Below are 17,734 nucleotides of genomic sequence, written 5' to 3' on the forward strand. Positions count from 1 at the left end.
TACATTACCAAAACGCGCGCCGTGCTATATTTGGCGTGTTTTTGGTTGGTGACACATTTTGGCACGTAACATGTACTTGTACGTTGTAACTTTGATGAAAACATAACACGAACCTTGCCATTGACCCGCCTGTCGCTGATGATGCGCTGACAGACTTCCTTGAAATACTGAGCGGGTCCGCCTCCGGCTATGCTAAGCTTCAGAAACTTGACCAGGTCAGGAAAGAGCACTGAAAATGGGACACACTGATTATTTACGGAAGAAAACGACTTACGTGACGTAATTACGTAATTATTTACGTAATTACGTAACTATTGTGCTGCTGGCACGGTACACGAGCTCTGTAAACAAGTCTGCATCTGTCGTGGTTGCCGTGAACGGAAGCAAAACTTACCGAAGAAAAGAACTTTCCATGACACTCGCGCTGAAAACGCCTTCCTAGCCTCCGTCACAAACTCGTTAGTGGCGTCCGAGTGAGAATCAAGCGTCGTCCCAAAGGCACACCTAGCGATCACGTCCAGCGAGTAATGGCCGTAGAACCTGTCAAGTGTGCATATATGAATGGGTTCCAACCAGTGTCCCAAGAACTATGGCTCCAATACAGTCATACAAGTAGAGACAGAGAGAGCTCTTTATTGAAAGGCAGAGAATTTAGCCTGCGTGTGTAAATTCGCTGACTTGCTACTCTGCGTAGGGAAGGGATTGTGTACTGAAAGACACAATGAGAGAGACATATAGAAAGAGGTAAAGCAGCAATATTGAATGCTATGTAACTGTACATGCATTGTACGGGCGTGAGTTCGACACATTGGATTGTAAACCGATCAGTTATTGGAAGCAATCGTCGTATATTACGTTCCTTTACATAGACAGCCACGTCCAATGGCGAATGGCTTTTCACGCACGCAAGTGTAACCTCTTTCCTAGCTCATTATGTTACCACTATACAGTTCAAAACTACGAATAATGTCCCCTATGCCTTCCTTGGCTTCGTTCTCTGTTGGCTTCATTAGGTTGTCTGAAGAAAGAAACGAGCCCTTGATTCATTTCCCTTTTTCGCTCCTCGCTAGCTTGTTTGGTCACGCTGATTTGCATCGCCCCACACCATAACAGCTCTAAACAAGCTGTCATTCTGCAATGCAGGATGAGATCTAATATGAGGCACTGGATGCTTCTTCTAGTAGTGCTTCGCACCTCTTACCTCGCACATATCAACTTAGCTGCCCTGAGGGAATATGTAAAACTGTTTCTCTGTGGCGCTGTTGCAGTATCTGCATCACACAAAACAGTGGGATTTCACTTCAAATTTTTATACGATGTACCACACGTGACTCACATTGAATTATGTGATTCAAGAAACAAAAACAATCGAAAAGTAAAGCGCCAGTAGAAAACATATTAGTCAACTTAATCTGTGCGCAGAGCCCCAGGATCCAATTTCGAAAAGGACACTGCCAAAAGACAACTCGTCAACGAAATTAAGTGTGATGCAGTCAACAGATGTATACTGCTCTTCTCTGTGTCCTCCTCCCACGTAGTCGCTCGGCCCTTACCCAGTTCGAAATGCATGGACTTAACAAACATTCAAGAAACATATAGAATGGTTGTATACATTCTTCGAAATACTTACTGCTTAACGTCTATGTCAGCCTGGTTTTCCGCCGCTGCCTTTAAGTGCTTACAGGTAACCCTTGCACAGTCCTGAATTAAAGCATTCATCTGAAAAGTTTCAGAACATAATCGTCAGATATAGTCTTCGGCATCACAATAATAGAAGCTTTTATTTTGTATTACGAGCAGTGGTGCTATCCCGATCCACCGCAATAACCGCGGTATAGTCCAAGCAGGAACGATGCCAGTGGCTTAGTTTCAACAGCAAGAAAATACATATATATCGATAATGCAACACACGTTCTTTAGTGTACTCGAGCACTGGTACACGTCCACTTCTCTGAAAGTCAGCTAGCACATTGTCACCAGAACCTTTAACAACAGGGAATGTATTTTCGTCTCTGTGTATTCTTAATGATAATGCAGCCTCAGAGAATCGAAGTCCAACCCTTGATAACTGTGGATGATATTCAACTTCACTCCAACGTAAAGCCTCCTACAAAAAACAATAGAACGTCATAAAGAACAAGACCGTATTTCTGGGACATTTGTAATGGTGTAAGAAGCTGATATTACTGTTACCCCACTACAGCCACCGAGGAACGATGTTGGGTGCAACAATAGGTACAACAGCCGACATGGACATTACCTTTCGCAACTTGCCCGTCGAGAACGCGGGGCTTACGGCCGGCCGGGTCTTTCTCCAAACTTCCAGAGGCGCCAACGCCATCATGTTGTCAAAAATAGGGTCGGATATAGCGTGGGCCTGAAATTGGAGGCAAGCGACAATGTAGAAGAAAACCGGAATAGTATTCTGTTTAGTACAACATCATTAGCACATCTTTGTTTGTCAAGTACGTGTGCATGTATGAAAAAGACTACCACAGTAACTTGAGGCATGCACGCCGGCCGCTTTCGTTTCATTTGCCTTCTACGCACTAATGTAAAAAGCCTAGAGAAAACAGCCCGACTCTTCTTTTGTCCTTACATGCATTAACAAGCGGGTACTTTTTTAATGAAATTATTATCATCAGCTCATGACGTAACTTGAGCAATATTTCGGAATGAAATTTTGTTTGCCACTTGAACTTTAATCAAGTGTTCTTCAGTCATAATGCCTAAATAAATCTGCTTTAAATTTCATGATTAACCGCCGCGTACTTTTTGAAAGAGGGCAAGTGGAGAAATTAGGTTACACCTTGAATCATCATATGCTCTTTATTTTATGTATCAATTACTCTATATTTTTTTTGAAAACAGTAACATTGCAATGGCACCAGTCCTTAACGGCACCAACATCTTAGTAGACTCACAATAAGACATAGTTACGAACTTGCTTTTTCAATTATGCAGAAGTGACAAGTGACAAGCACAGTATAGTTGGTGTCATATTTTTGTCTGTTCTACCTTCGTCGTGACTGAATGATCGACAGTGATCGAGTGATGAATGCCCCACAGAGCACGTGATTTTGATCTGCACATTTGAAAAGTAACAAGTGAGGGTAACCTACTCTTCGGTTCGGCAGTTGGTAGAAGTCCTTGACGAGAACTTGCTTTACCAAATTCGGCTCAGCTACCACAAGTTTGGGTTTGCCTCCTTCGTAGACGCTGCGTAAAGGTCAACATGTACAGTATTCAGATACTGTGCTCCAGAATATGAAAGTGTTCGCAGAACATTGGGCTCAACTCTGGGCACTTGGATTACCGATTTTATTTTGTGGTAACTGCATAAACGTATCCCATATATTTGTCATCACCATCATCGCCAGTAGCAGCATCACCTCCTAGCTCTATTTTTTTTGTAACATCTATCTTCTATCATCTTTTATCCCCCTTACTCCTTCCCCCAGCACAGGGTAGCCAGCTGGTCTAAGAACTGGCTAACCTCCCTGTCTTTCCGCTTGTTTCTTTCTTCCTTCCTTCTTCCTTTGTTTTCCATCGTCATTTATTAAAAACTTACAGACTAGAACATGATAGCCGAGGCTGGCCTCCTATATTAAACATTCGTTCTATCTCTCGATCTCTGAATATAAGGCGAATTCATAGCCAGGAAGTCACCATAAGTTATGAAAAACAGGCACTACGGAATGTTACGTCGTCTTGCACCGTTATTTCACTAATGGTTAAAGAAGTCGCGTTGGGTTTACACGTAAAGCAATTACAATATATGTCTACTAGGGTAAAGGACATATATATATACTAGGGCTTATAACAGTTATGAGCGTTCTTTATATAAACACATAGCCGAACAAAACTTTTATTATGTCATACGTGAAGTACAAAGCAATTCATTATTTTCAAGTAGCCTACTGCAAGTTGCGAACATGCACTAAAATTTTGTGAATTGGCCTAAATAGCAATCTTCCATTATAAAAACCTTTGTTGCCATTAATTTTCAGACACCTGTCGCACCTGCAGAATTTAAGCTAGGGAATAGCAAAGTGCCATTAACATTTGCCATTAGCTGTACGCATTTGTTAGTAATATTCCCAGCATCACCTTTTGCAGCGATTTGCTCTCACAAAGATTTATGGCTTAAGAACTTTTTGTTATTATGGATTTCAGAGGAAGGTTGTGCAACTATGCGTTAAGAGAGTTGCTAGTTTAAAAGAGCTGTCGTTTGATCACTATTTGTATTGATAAAAAGTATAGTTTAGGCAACTATTTTTGCAATCACCGTTAAGCGTTTTGGTGGCGCAATCGAAAGCGCCTTTTTAGATTAGCAGTGCCAATATAGTATAATTAGACGCTGACGGATCATGTTAAATATTGTAAATTAAATACACCAATTGACTCGCTCAGTTAAGTTGAAAAACGAGAGTATTTTTAACACTTCTATAACAATAAACTTGCCCAAAGAGTCGTCCCATCTTCTGGTATCTTTCCTGGTCACTTAGGGGCATCGGCTGAAAAGTTTAGTCATAGGTTTGTAAACTTCGTTATATCCAAGATACGTAGTGTGTCACTCACATGTGAAAACATTTTTGTATGCATCAAAGTTTGTGTTAAAATTAGGAGCCTGCCTATATCCCTGCATCTCGGCGTGCGTCTTTGCAACAGGAAGGAACAGCATCATGCTTCATTGACAGAATTTGCGCGAGCACAGCGTAGTACCACTGCTTATGCCCGCTTCCCCTTAAAAAGCTATGGCGTTCGTTCAACTTCTCCATGCAACATCACTTTGACAATTTTCATTATAAAGTGCATCAGTACATTCTATTACAGCTTACAGCGCACTCTGAGACATGGACGAAGAATAGACACACAAAGACAAGCGCTGACTTACAACTGAATTTTATTTCAATGGAACACTAATGTACAGAATGCACATGCGCAAGTACATGCTGTTGAAAACCTTTTTTTTTTTTTGACGATGATAACACGTAATAATTTGTCACTCAATGTTAACAAATGCATGCATGACGATTCGCTTCCCGCAAGAATGATAGCTCCTTGGGGGGATAGCACTATTGAAGGTTTAATAATCGCCTTTTTTTTTTCTTCAATTGCCGCAGCTTCAATAATCAGCTTTTTTTGTTCACTTGACGCTTTAGCGATCACATTAGTGCCACCAAAGACAGGAGTACAGCCGCAATCAGAACAATGCTGCGCCAAAAAGCCATCTCTAACTTTTTCTGTTTTTTGACGGTGCTCTAGCAGACGCACGTTGAGACATCTTCCTCTTTGTCCCACGTATGCTCCATCTCATGAAAGGGGTATGTCATAGACCACGTGTTTTGTACACTCCGTTTGCTTCACAAAGCCGAATTCAGCATCTTGTCATTTTCTTAACAGTCTATGACAGACAGGCTTTTGTAACAAATAAATTGAGTTTATTTTCAAGTGAAGTCTGAGAAAATGTAATAAAGGGGAAAGGCAGTGAGGGTAACGAAAGACGTGCTTGGTTGGCTACCCTGTACGAGACTGCTTGAATACTTTGAGTGTACTTGGAGAAGACAGAAAAGAAATAATAGGTACAATAGAAAACGAAAAGGCGAAGTCTGAAAAGTAACGAAGGAACAGGTAATTTGAACACACAGAACCCGCGCTAACTATTAAGTCAGGATTACATGACATCTAGAATACGCAAGACATTCACCTGGTACCTAAAGAAAACTCCTATTGCGATATTTATAGAAATGCGTAAATTACTAGCAAATTCGCGGGTCAAAACGCATACAGCTTGAGTCACTGAAGTACAGAGAGGAAAGCTGGGTGAGGTGGAAGATACTCATTTTCCAGCAGATATCAGTATGCGATGTCGAAAGGGCCACAGAGAGAAATGTACACTGTTTCTTTTTGAGTTTGTTTCCCCGCTAATACAACCCCGCTATTACTACTTGGACGCTCAGGCCTTCCAAAAGTATACTTTGCCTACCTATAAACGAATTGCCTACAGTTATTTATAATGTCTTAATACGCGGCAGTATTTCAATACAAATATAAGCTACATTTTCTTCCCGTGTCAACCTGAACTTCTTCAACACTGCCAGCAAGAATATTCTCAGAATGTAAAGTAGAATTCTCTTTTTTTACATTTTTCTGTCAAAGTTATTGCCAAAAGTTGCCAACAAAGTACTGTCAAGAAATCTGTGGCGCTCTGAACAGTGCAAAATTTTTATATTTCGTTATTCCTAACATTCATCAGTCTCCGTTGGGAGTAATAGCACTTTTGTAGTATGCCGGGAGACCAATTTTACCTTGAACAACAGTCTTTTAGCTGGTCCAAGTATGAGCGAGAATTCTTCATGAGGAACATTCTGATTTTTCCAGAAGTTTCTATTCCTCGACGCGTACCTGCAGTAGGAAATAAAAACAACAGCAGATTACATGAAGATCAATCATTTGTGGCAATAGTAGCAACTAGGAACATTGATTTCAAAGTTACAAACATATGTTTTGTACTTCTCAGAACACGTATTAAACTTAGTGCACAGACAAATTTTCTCGCTCTCTCCAAAGTGCAGAAGATCTTATTTGTGCACATCTCCTGCGTAATCAAATCTTGCGGAATAGCCAGCAGAGAAAGTTGCGCACATTTCGATATGATCAGATAAGTAAAATCAAATCACGAAAGACTTCTTACAGTGCAATAAAATTTTCCCAATTTTTCTTGCGTGAACTCATAATACAAGTCACTTTCGCTCTGGTCTTTTTTATCGTATCTGCTCTGTCATTCTATAGTACGCCACCTTTCCGCATAAAGCACGACACGTCCAACGTCATTTTCTCTCCTTCACCCCAATAGAACACTATGTGTCACAGTTCGGTCTTTATTCACGTTGCGGTGCTCTTCGGCCCTAGTGAACCAAAATATCTCGCTATACTAACCAAACACATGCCTTTGCACTGTAACTATGATATAATAATGTGAAATGTTTGCTCGTCCCCCTCCTCACTCCTCTTTCTCCTCATATTCCTTAACCTCTCGCGTGAAACCCATTCGTGGAGCTTTCAAAAATACTGCGTTCCCAATGATTGCCGTATGAGACCATACACTCTAAGTGCTTGAATATTGGTCAACTTTCGCGGTCGTTGTAGTCGTCTACTTCACTGGTATCAATGAATGTTGGTTTTTTAAAGAAGTTAAAATTAGTCGAGTGAACATTTTTATCCCTATGCACTGTTGGCGAATCAAGACAAAAGGTGATGTTGAAGGTTATCAGGTCTTTTCGTATATATTTTTTTCTCTTTCCAAGAAATTGACACGCGTGAAATCTACATTATATCGTGAAATACAGCCGGAAAACTTTATCAATGATTGCGCTACCCCTCTTTTGACCGTAGCAGGAGCTCATCCATCACATCTAGCTCAGATATTTTGTATCCAATAGCTAGTTTTCTCTACGTTAGCCCCGGCAATAACCTTGTGTATGGTGCAACCAGCGCGTGTTTTAAGGCTTGCTTGTATGTTACTCAAGAAACATATAGGTAGTACGCAATATAATGTACAACCACAGCGTGGCTGAAATATTCTCATAATTTTTTATATTTTCTTTCAACGAGTTCTTCGCTTCTATTACAACCACTAAAATCTTTATGGCAATAAGTTATAGTTCCTGATTGATTGATTGATTGATTGATTGATTGATTGATTGATTGATTGATTGATTGATTGATTGATTGATTGATTGATTGATTGATTGATTGATTTGCCGATGACGTATTTTAGCAAATATCTCAGCTAGTATTTCCGCAGTATTTTGTCGTATAACGATTACATATATATATACACACAAGTGTCATGAGAAAATGAGCAAACCTCACCACCGCTCGTTACTGGACTTCATACACGAAGCAAATTTGTATGTGTATTTTTAATCAATAATTATTCTGGCTAAGGGCAGACTTTCGAAAAAATATATACAACGCTGTGCGAAAATTCCTATGCATTCATTGATGAACATATATATCAAAGCGCCTGTATAACTGAGCAATAAAAATGGGCGCGAAATGGCACTATTAGCAATGATTACATAGGTTTTACCACATGAAGTGTATTGAGTTCGGCTGGCTGGCAACAAACGATTGTAAAAACAAGGGCATTATAGTGTAGGGATAGACATTGATTTGTGAACGTAAGACTTCAATGATTGCATAATATGATTGCTAATGTATACACCTTTCTAGATCTTGAATTTAGCTGTCAATCCGCCAAGAGCATCCCCATGACGCTATCGATAAAATGCACTAGATAATTGTGATGATTTGTGGATGATGGTAACTTTATCTTCACAAACGTGTTTCCACCAACTATAACTGTGAATGACGTAATTTCCAGCAAACCAGGCCGCTATTAAAGGGAAAAAGCGCCGCTCCCTAATGTCCTGTGCTACAAGTTGCCTCACTGCACAGGTAAAAAAAAATAATATAACTTGCGTTTACGCAGATATAGGAGAAATCAGCCATTTTATTAATATAATCGTCTGTTTTTGCCGCACATTGCGAGTCATTGCAACTGGTTGACATTGTTTCTTTGTTCCACGTCTATGGTTAGAGTGATTTGAATCCTAAATTGCCATTGTCGTTGACAATGCCACTTTGTGACAGTCTGCATAACTGTTCAGAATGAGCAAGACGACACTAGCGCTGGTGCGGCAGTGTGCATTTTCATATCGCTTTGAGATATACAATAATTTCGCTAAACTAAGAAGGGCATGTAGCCGGAATCGAAAAAAGATCGCTTGCACACTTTCAGGAGACCGAAATGGCAGCAACTAATAGCACTTACGTGTACAGCAGGGCGCAAACGACAACCACAAATATGATCAAGTCAGCGAAACTCAATAGGAGCTCCATTGCGTCACCCTGGATCCCAAACACAGGGAGAGAAGATGACAGCGGCACACCGAGAAAAAACGAGGTACGTAACTGCGAAGACCACTCGCATCAATCCGCGAACAGGTCATTGCGAAGCTTCTGTTGGCAACGAGCCATGGAGATGTTTTGTCCACTTCGTATGACGTCGCTGGGCGGGCGCGATAGCGACGGGTGCTCGGCAGGAGTGGAGGTCGGGTCGAAAAAGGCCGCAACCGCAAAGGCAGCTGCTATCTTCTACCTCGGCCTTCTGCCGAGGTACACAAAAAAAGGGCAACAAAATACAGTACCGCAGCAATCAGCCTTCTCGCACAACACCATGAGTGACTAAGTGTTTTGGCTGCAATCATTGATCTACCGAACCGTGTAACACGAGGAGAGAGAGATAGAAGCTATAGCTACGAGCATCATGTGGTATTGCAGAGACAGTGCGAAAGTGACACGGTGTTGCACACGCAGCTAGCGGCAATTTTGCGTGTCATTTATGCATCATTATCGTAATTGTGAGATGTGTGCCTTCGTTTTTCTCATATTTTTTTCTCGATAGAAATCATTGGAGTTCCATGTGAGGAACACCGCTTTTATTCCCTTCCACTGGCGATTCTTACCCAGTCCTCAGTTACTTATAGTTACATTATTATAGTTACTTATTTTGTTACATTGTTATAGTTATAGCAGCATTACAGTTACTTACTGCATGGTAACTATAATGCTGCTATATATACACTACTATTGTTTTGTATTACTGCATATGTACATAAACACCTTGCTCCTTAAAAAGGTCGTGCCGTACTGCCATGTCAAAAACGTAACGCTTGGTGGTATACAAAAAAATAAGGGACATGAAATGAACGCATTTAGCTAGTGCGGTGCCATCTGTGCAGTAACTTAGAATTCATCGACCACTTCTTTTATGTACTGCCAAAAACAATACTCGAAGCGCCCCTTCGCCACACTAGCATTTATTGTCTTGATCCTGCGTACTTTCAGTCGGCACCACAAGACTTAAGCCCAGCAGACGTTTATCGCACTGTGCTCCAGTTTTTGCATGGCACAAGATGATCACCGTGCGAATTTCATTGTATTCAGCTGTTATATTTATTCCTTTTCAATCTTAGTTTTCTTCGACATCGATTATTTATTTAATATAAATTAATTTATTCTCCTTTTTTTTAGTAACGCGATCTACAATCATTTTTTTTTTTGTGCCGCACATAGCTTACCTATTTGGCACGGTTTCTCTGCCCTTGGCTAAATTATAAGAATCGAATTTCAGCCCCATGCGAGATATTTGATAATGTTAAGAGAATGACATTAAGATATCAAAATAAGAATGAGAATTATTCCTCCCACCCTCATTCACTTGAACACATTGTAATAGATATTTTTTCTTTGTCCCAAATAAAGCGAAGCTGATAAAATTCTAGGCTGTACTGCTTTTTATTGATCATTTTCTATTAGTTTCGGTTCATATAGTCTCTTTATTGGTAGTATATCCATCGCGGTGGGTTAGTGCCATTAAATAAAAAAACAATCATCATCAAATGCGGGCCACAGCTGAGATAGATTATCATTATCGTCATTATTATTGTGTCACTGCTCTTTAGGTGTCATCATTATCATCACTTATTTTTTCCCAGGAAAGAAACAACCAGCGGGAGTGCGCGTTCCAATTACGAAAGTGCCAAAGAAAAAAAATCACAGCATATCCACGGAGGGGCCGGGCCTAGGCCTCCCATGTTAAACCTGCTGGTTTCCCTTAAAGGGCCCCTAACCAGGTTTGACAATTTTGAGCTGACGAGCGCAATGTATACACTGGGCGTTCACCATCACGTCTGCCGAAATTTGCAACGCTACGCGCCGCAGAAGTGGGTCAAATTTCCAGCTGAACGCTGCTTGCCCTTCTCGCGGCCGCGCGCCCAGAGAATGAGGGGATGACGTACATGAGAGAATGGCCCTACGTAGACGGTAGTGCTGTGACGTCGGTCCTCTTTGTAGACGACTGTGCTCTGACGTCGCCAACAGTAGCACGTGACACTGCGATAAATATTTGACACGACGCGTAGTTTGTGTAATTTGTTGCTTGAATAGATGAATAAAACTTGAGAGTAATAATAAAACAGACAAACGGAATGTGTGCGTTTTCGTTTTTAATTTTTACTGCGAATCGCAGCGAGATTAAAGACTAGTCTGCCTCCGTTTCGCACGCGTTCGTGTTCTCGCGCTTTGCAGATCGTGCAGACGCCACCCTTTACCAGGAAACTAATTGTCTACCGCGTTCCAGCGCTCATTAGGCTCATTTATCCTCCCGCGTCTAACTAGGTGTTCATGCGGCACACCGCTAGTCTCGCGTCCGTACAAATGTCGCAGCTTTCGTGCTCAGTAATAGGTTGAAAGCCAAGTGATCGGCGAGGGCGTACTCAGCATAACTTGCAGAGATGAAGCGCAAAGAACGCCGCCACAACACCGCTCGCGTCTCGGGGGCTCGGGCTGGTTCGGACACGTCATGCGCTCGTGACATTGTGTGCGCATGACGTGTTCATGCGTAGGCGTTATGTGATCTTCCTGCTCGCGTGCCGAAGAGGGCAGGGAAGGGATTTGGCTTGCGAAGGCTACACGGGGCGAGTGGCAAGGGTTTTCAGCTCGCCTCCTCTCATCATGGTTTCGCGCCGCTACAAATTATTCTTTTTCTCGGCTTCTAACGGACCGATTGGAAAAATTCTTGTGGCATAATGCTCCTTATTGGGCTCACAACACCTTCCAATGTCTAACTAAAATTCGATATGTCACCTGGTGAGGGGCCCTTTAATAAAGTTTATTCCTCCTCCTCCTCCTCCACGGAGTGAATGATGATGAGTGGGCGAAGCTGCGGAGGTTCATCGGTAAACCGTGAATCTTCCGTGAATTCTGCCCAGTACATCATCACCGACGTGAGATCGGGCGCGTTTATACTAAAGGTTAGATGAGTTATGACGACTTGCAGCTCACTTTAATTTTACATGTACGCTGTGAATTTTCATTGTTTAGAAAACCATTGCTTTCGAAAAATCTGGCGTCTTTCGTTAAGCAGCTGGCGTCTTTTCGTTTTGCTTTATAAACATCTGGCGTTCTTTCGTTTTGCTTTTACAAAACATCTGGCGTCTTTCGTTGGTTTATTTCATCAATCAACGGCGTTTTGAACAAAATTTTTATTGTTTAATCACGCACAGGAGAAATCTCACCAGGCACTACCTTAGAGGTAAACAATGGCTGCTAATGGGAATGAGAGACAGAAGAAGTCGGCTTTTAGCTAACACTTACACTTCTACTTCTACTAACGTTTCCTACTGGAACATGCCAATGGCTGCTAATGGGGAATGAGAGACAGAAGAATTCGGCTTTTAGTTAACGCGCACGCTGCGAATTTTTTATTGTTCAACAACACACAGGAAAAATCTCCCACCGGCACCACCTTGGAGGTCAAAGCGTAAGACTTGTTACGGACTACGACTACTACTACTGCTACTACTACGACGACGACGACTACGAGGGACGAACGGGTGCCGCCTTAAGGAGCTTCGCCCCTAAAAACGTAAGCCAGTTCCGCCTCAAGTGAAAGCTGTACGAGCTGTGATGCATTGATTCGCCTGTGTTTCCTTTGTGTTTATGTTGTGTTTGTCTGCTCTTTTCAGTTATTTTGAGTCCTTGTCTTGCGTTAATCTGGTATTTTCATCTCTTTTCTGTTTTTTTCGTGCGATTATGTTATATTTTCTAGCCTTTCCTGTTTTTTTTTCTTGTGATTATCTGATTAGCTTTGCGATTATCTATTTTCTCTTGTATGGTCTCCTTTCTAAAACCGTTTACTTTTTTTACTGGTCTTTTTCCGAAGCGCGGCGCGTCTAACTCCCGGCGCTTGCGTTTCGCTGTTGCTTCGCTGGCTCGGACAGACGAATTAGCCCTTCGACGACGCTGGCGTTCATGGGCAAGCAAACGCTGGCGTTCCAAACTTGCAGCCTGCTCGCCTTATGTGTATCAAACGTGGGACCTGCATGACGCCAACGCGAGACGTGAGACGACGACAGGGCAGTTCCTTAAGCTGCTCCGCAGTTAAGATAGCGCTTGCCTGAGCTAGCTGGTTGCACATAGTGAAAAGGGTTTCAAGCCAAACGCACTGACATGGGCGTGTCCTATTTCATCCTGTCCCCTTATCAGTGCGTTTGGCTATGATAACCCTCCTCGCAATGACCATGTAAAGCTCTGCAAGCGGAGGACATGAGTAGTAATGCCTGTCAGGCAATAATGATAATTAGCGACCAAACACGATCAAATACGCTGATTGTACATAGGGCAAATCCTCTAGAGTATCACGTAAGGGAAAATAAGGCATCTGGTAAACTCGCCGCAGTGATTGGGCGTACAAACACGTACCTAAAGTGGAAAAAACTTAGAAATGTCGAAGCGAAGCTGAGTGTAGCGTCCAGGTAATGCAATGATTACGACTATAGTGTTGACGTTGGTGCAGGCTTTGTCATGTCAGGGTTCCACCGAATGTGACGTTTGCACTCTGTTCAACAAAGACTCATGACAAGGTCATGACCTGCACGTCAGGTCAAAGTTGCAGCGAGACACGCAGCAAAACAGGAAATGAGCAACGACACAGTCTGTTTATCCCTTTATTTGTAAAGCCTCTCGCACTTTTACCTATATCGCGTTGTTATCGACCGCACGATACGTCAGCGCCTTACGACGGCACGATATTCAGCGAGACCCGAAGAAATATGTGCAGGCGCATGGTGCACTGCCCATTGCATGAGTCGTCTGCTACGCCATTTTTTTCCGAAGAAGGCACTTCATGTCTTTGCTATCGGTAACGCAGCAATGCGAGCCGTCAGATAGCGAATCCGCGGAACTGCAGATTTTTTTTCAACGCTTGCGTGCAACCGCAGCACTTCCCATGCTAGTAGCTGCTTTAGATGGAGTAAAAGTGCAGCCGATAGAAATGCCGCACGCAGGCACATAGTCATTGTTACACGAAAGCAATGTGGTGAAAACGTCATTAAACCTCATACACCATTAGGTTCAGTGTTTAGACAGTTTAGATACGCAGGTACTGCCAGGTATGCAACTGTTGGGGTCGCAGAGCGTAGAATTTTGTTGAAGAATCGTGTTCCCATATATTTTGCAATATATCTGGCACAGATCACTTTGAAATTTACATTCATTTCATGTTATACCTCTAATATGTGTATATCGACAATGCTTTAGGTGCGCAATCCTGCTGGAGTGCGTCGGTCAAGCACACAGTGCTTCTCATACTACAGCGGCAAACCAAAGCACTTGAAGAGCACCTATATAGTGCAACTTAATTTTTGAAAGGAACGCATAAGTGTACAAAACATGCGAGTTTTCCTCTGTGACAGCCGTGTACATTCATGAGGCCTTGCAACAGGTGACTTTTCCGTTGCACCCGCCCATTTCACAAGCAGTTGCCGTTAACTGCTTGTGAAACGTGTAAGTCATGTAAACTCTTAAACATTTTACACATGTTAAATAAATTGTGTACATTGTCGTATTTTCTATCGACACTTCCAGTCGGAGCGATCACATTGTTCGGAGGACCCATCAGGGTGTTCACTCCGACATTGGCCCGCACTGTACGAATAGATTTGTACAAGCCACGCACATGAAAAGTGAGTTGGCACGCTGCCTGTACTCGTGTGATCCGCGTAAGGCAACTATTGCATTGATATATTTAAGAGTTCCTTTGGGCATTGGGGTATTGCAAGAGAGAGAGAAAAATTACACCATCTCCCGCTAAAGGGGACCATGAGGCGATGCGAAGCCGGAGCACTTGCACGATCGCGTTCCGTTGGCGTTCGCTGGGCATGCTACCGACCTCGCGTCGTGGAACGCGAAGAGGAACACTACGCGCGTCGTGTCTTCCCTCTAGCCTGGCCGTTAATTCTCACAGGGCGTGCGGGGAACGTCGACAAGCGCGCGCGAGAGAGAGAGGGTGAGGGGACGCGAATGCGCTGGCCCTCATCGCGGCGCTGCGCAGGAGAGAATTTCAGCATGTCGAGCCCGCATTTCAGAGGGGCCAACGGAGGCAAGCGCTGGACTGAACGCGCGCAGTGCTCTACCACATGAAGGAGAGGAGACTAGAGGAGGAGAGTAGCGTATGCGCCGTGAGAGAACAAGCGAGAACGCAGGAGAAGCGCAAGCAGGTGCTGGTAGAGAAGTGGAGAGAGTAACGCGCAGCTGTTGGAGAGAGGGAAGGAGGAGAGTCGCGCATGCGTAGTGCTCCGGACTACGCCGCGTGCGGATTACCACGCCGCGTTACATACCCCGGAGCAAGAGATAATTCGCATCTAAAAACAAACGTTCATTCTCGAAACAGTGTTCCGAGCCATGCACCGTATCACCATGAGGTGGAAGGGCTTCCTAGCCCAGCAATCCTCTGGTTTCGACTGACTGCCCTCTTGGCCCTGGCGACGAGCTGTCGCTGGCCCTCCAGGTCTTCGAGGGCGAGCTTGGACTCCTACGTTTTGGTTAGGCGGCCATCGTTGGTTCGTCCTGCTTCATTCCTAATCGTCTCCGGTTGCATATTGCGGCTTGCATGACACTGACATTCAAGGAACCATTGCAAGCGCTAAAAAAAGAAAGAACTGCAGAAAAGCTTCCCATTGAACAGTAAGTATTAACTAATTGCGGTCTCGCCCTATTTGTCTCGAAACGGTCGACATTCGATCGAATCTGAGAAAATGCCACAGTTTCTCAATGAGTTATTACTTGAAGCAAAATCCCAAGCGTGCTATTCCTAATCTTAACACAGCGCACGCACACGAACACAGAAGAATAAGAAACCGACGACACGAGTGCTGCTATTCCTCCAGTTCCGCCAGGCTATTATTATTATTAATAGACTGGCCGCCAGGCCATTCCATTCTCAGGGCTATGGCTCTCTCATAAACGGTCGATTCCACGAAAGATCGAAAAACGGTGTATATTTGATGTTTCCGATTTTCCTGATAATTTCGTATGTTGTGCACATATGACTGCACAGCACGAAATCGCAGTTCGTTTTCAAATAAAAAATTTTTTCATCACAGGAAAATTCGACAAGTGTCGCCGGTTGACGACGACCATTTTACGAAGAGCGCGTTTTCGTAAATTCGCAATCATGCTGGCAGCTACTGAAGCTATATATTACAAATATCTTTCTTTTTGGCTGAAGTAGAAGTAAACAGGAAATAGCTGGCATGATTTCATGGAATTCTGAGCAAATTATGTATTTTTAAAAATTCACGAAAAACGCTGCGTTTTTGAAAATCAGTCAATTTTGGGACGCTATGGCTACTTCTGTGAACATCTAACTTGTTCATATTTGCAGTATGAATAGGCCTTTATGTGAATAATGAACCTCTGCATTTGTATTTCTCTAATAATTTTCAAAGTAGTAAATTTTCATGCTCGAAACACCAAAAAGAGAAAAGTGCGCCTCGATTAAAAAACCTATAATAAAAAAAAAACCCAATCTCAATTTTGTTCAAAGTCCCCCAAAATGTTCTCAAAGGACTGCAGAATGATATTATGAAAAAACATGTTGCATCATTTTTATTAGCACAAAAGCAGAAAATGTCAAACATTGTGTTTCCAGAGCGTTGTGGCTACTGCGTGAAGGACATCTCTAGTAACAAGAAAATACAGTAACACGTCTTTTTTCTTCTCTGAGCTTCGCTAAACAACAGTAATGATCTATTGTCGGAAAGTGGGAACTGTTTTGTAAAGAAAAAAAGATCGTTCCAATTAAATGCATATGCGTGGTTTGCGACTTCACGCCAGTGTTAGACATCCCTCAGTCCACAGTAGGCACTTTCAGTTGTAGCCTCCTTTTCTTTCATCTATTTCAGTTGAGTATAATTCATATCTTGAGTGCTAAAGAACGCATTCCCTCCATGCGTCTCTTATGATGATGTGGTGCGCCAGAATTGAGAGATTGGTATAAAAGCAAAGGTCTCTTCATGAATGGAAATGAATTTCTGGAGAGCGGTAGCCAAGACGTGTGGTTTTTGTTGGCCCAAATGTGTACGTTGTCAAACCTTATGTGATCAATGCAGAGTTTAAAAAGAATCGATTACGTGAAGATTGGTGGCAGCAGTTTTGGCCACGGACAAAACACGTTTTGTTTGTATTGCATCTCCTTGTATGTCTTGAAGCAGTGCTGGCAGATCTGGTCTCCCTCTTGAATTGAGCGCGCATCCTACTTCATGACCCTCCGCAAAAGAGACTCGATACGATATCTTCTACATAACGAAAATTCCGCTGCAGCGGAATTTTCTTTTTGTGCACCATGAGGCAGTCCGTACAAAATCTCGGTCATGGCTATACGCCTACCCGTAGCCACCTTCAGAGCGTAGGACAGTGATCGCATCAAGGTGAAGCACAATTTGGATGCTTAACTTCTATCTCAGGTGGTGTTTGGCTGACTGGCACAGCCGTGCTCGTTGCTGTCGTCTGCTCAGGCGGGCGTCTATCGCGCCGCCCTTTGCACCTGTCCGCCTAACGCATGCTACTCCGTTTACACGAATGCTTGTAGCGCTGGCCACTCGATCCGCCACACGATCCGCACAGTGCGGATCCAGAGACCGGGCGGGAGAGCGACGAGCGGTGAAAAATGTATCGTGTAACCAACGCAATCGACACCCCAGCATTTTCTCGTGCAGAGCGACAAAGCCTGGCAAACAATGTGCGGCTGCTGTGCTTAGGTTGCACTGCGGTACTCGCCGTTCACCACTGTCGCTATTTGCGATTTCTCACATTCTTACAA

General features: G+C 43.1%; 1 protein-coding gene across 1 annotated transcript in view; it reads right to left on the bottom strand.

Moving 5' to 3' along the window:
- LOC119394669 (uncharacterized) overlaps window positions 1–17,734 on the bottom strand; it is a 112,750-nt gene that overhangs the window by 52,914 nt on the left and 42,102 nt on the right. The window contains 8 exon segments of the mRNA XM_049415943.1: window positions 114–229; window positions 395–540; window positions 1,631–1,719; window positions 2,261–2,377; window positions 3,123–3,219; window positions 4,465–4,517; window positions 6,312–6,408; window positions 8,843–8,982. Coding sequence (XP_049271900.1) covers window positions 114–229; window positions 395–540; window positions 1,631–1,719; window positions 2,261–2,377; window positions 3,123–3,219; window positions 4,465–4,517; window positions 6,312–6,408; window positions 8,843–8,982 — 855 coding nt within the window.

Source organism: Rhipicephalus sanguineus, chromosome 5 (assembly GCF_013339695.2).
Source record: "Rhipicephalus sanguineus isolate Rsan-2018 chromosome 5, BIME_Rsan_1.4, whole genome shotgun sequence".
Lineage (NCBI taxonomy): Eukaryota > Metazoa > Arthropoda > Arachnida > Ixodida > Ixodidae > Rhipicephalus > Rhipicephalus sanguineus.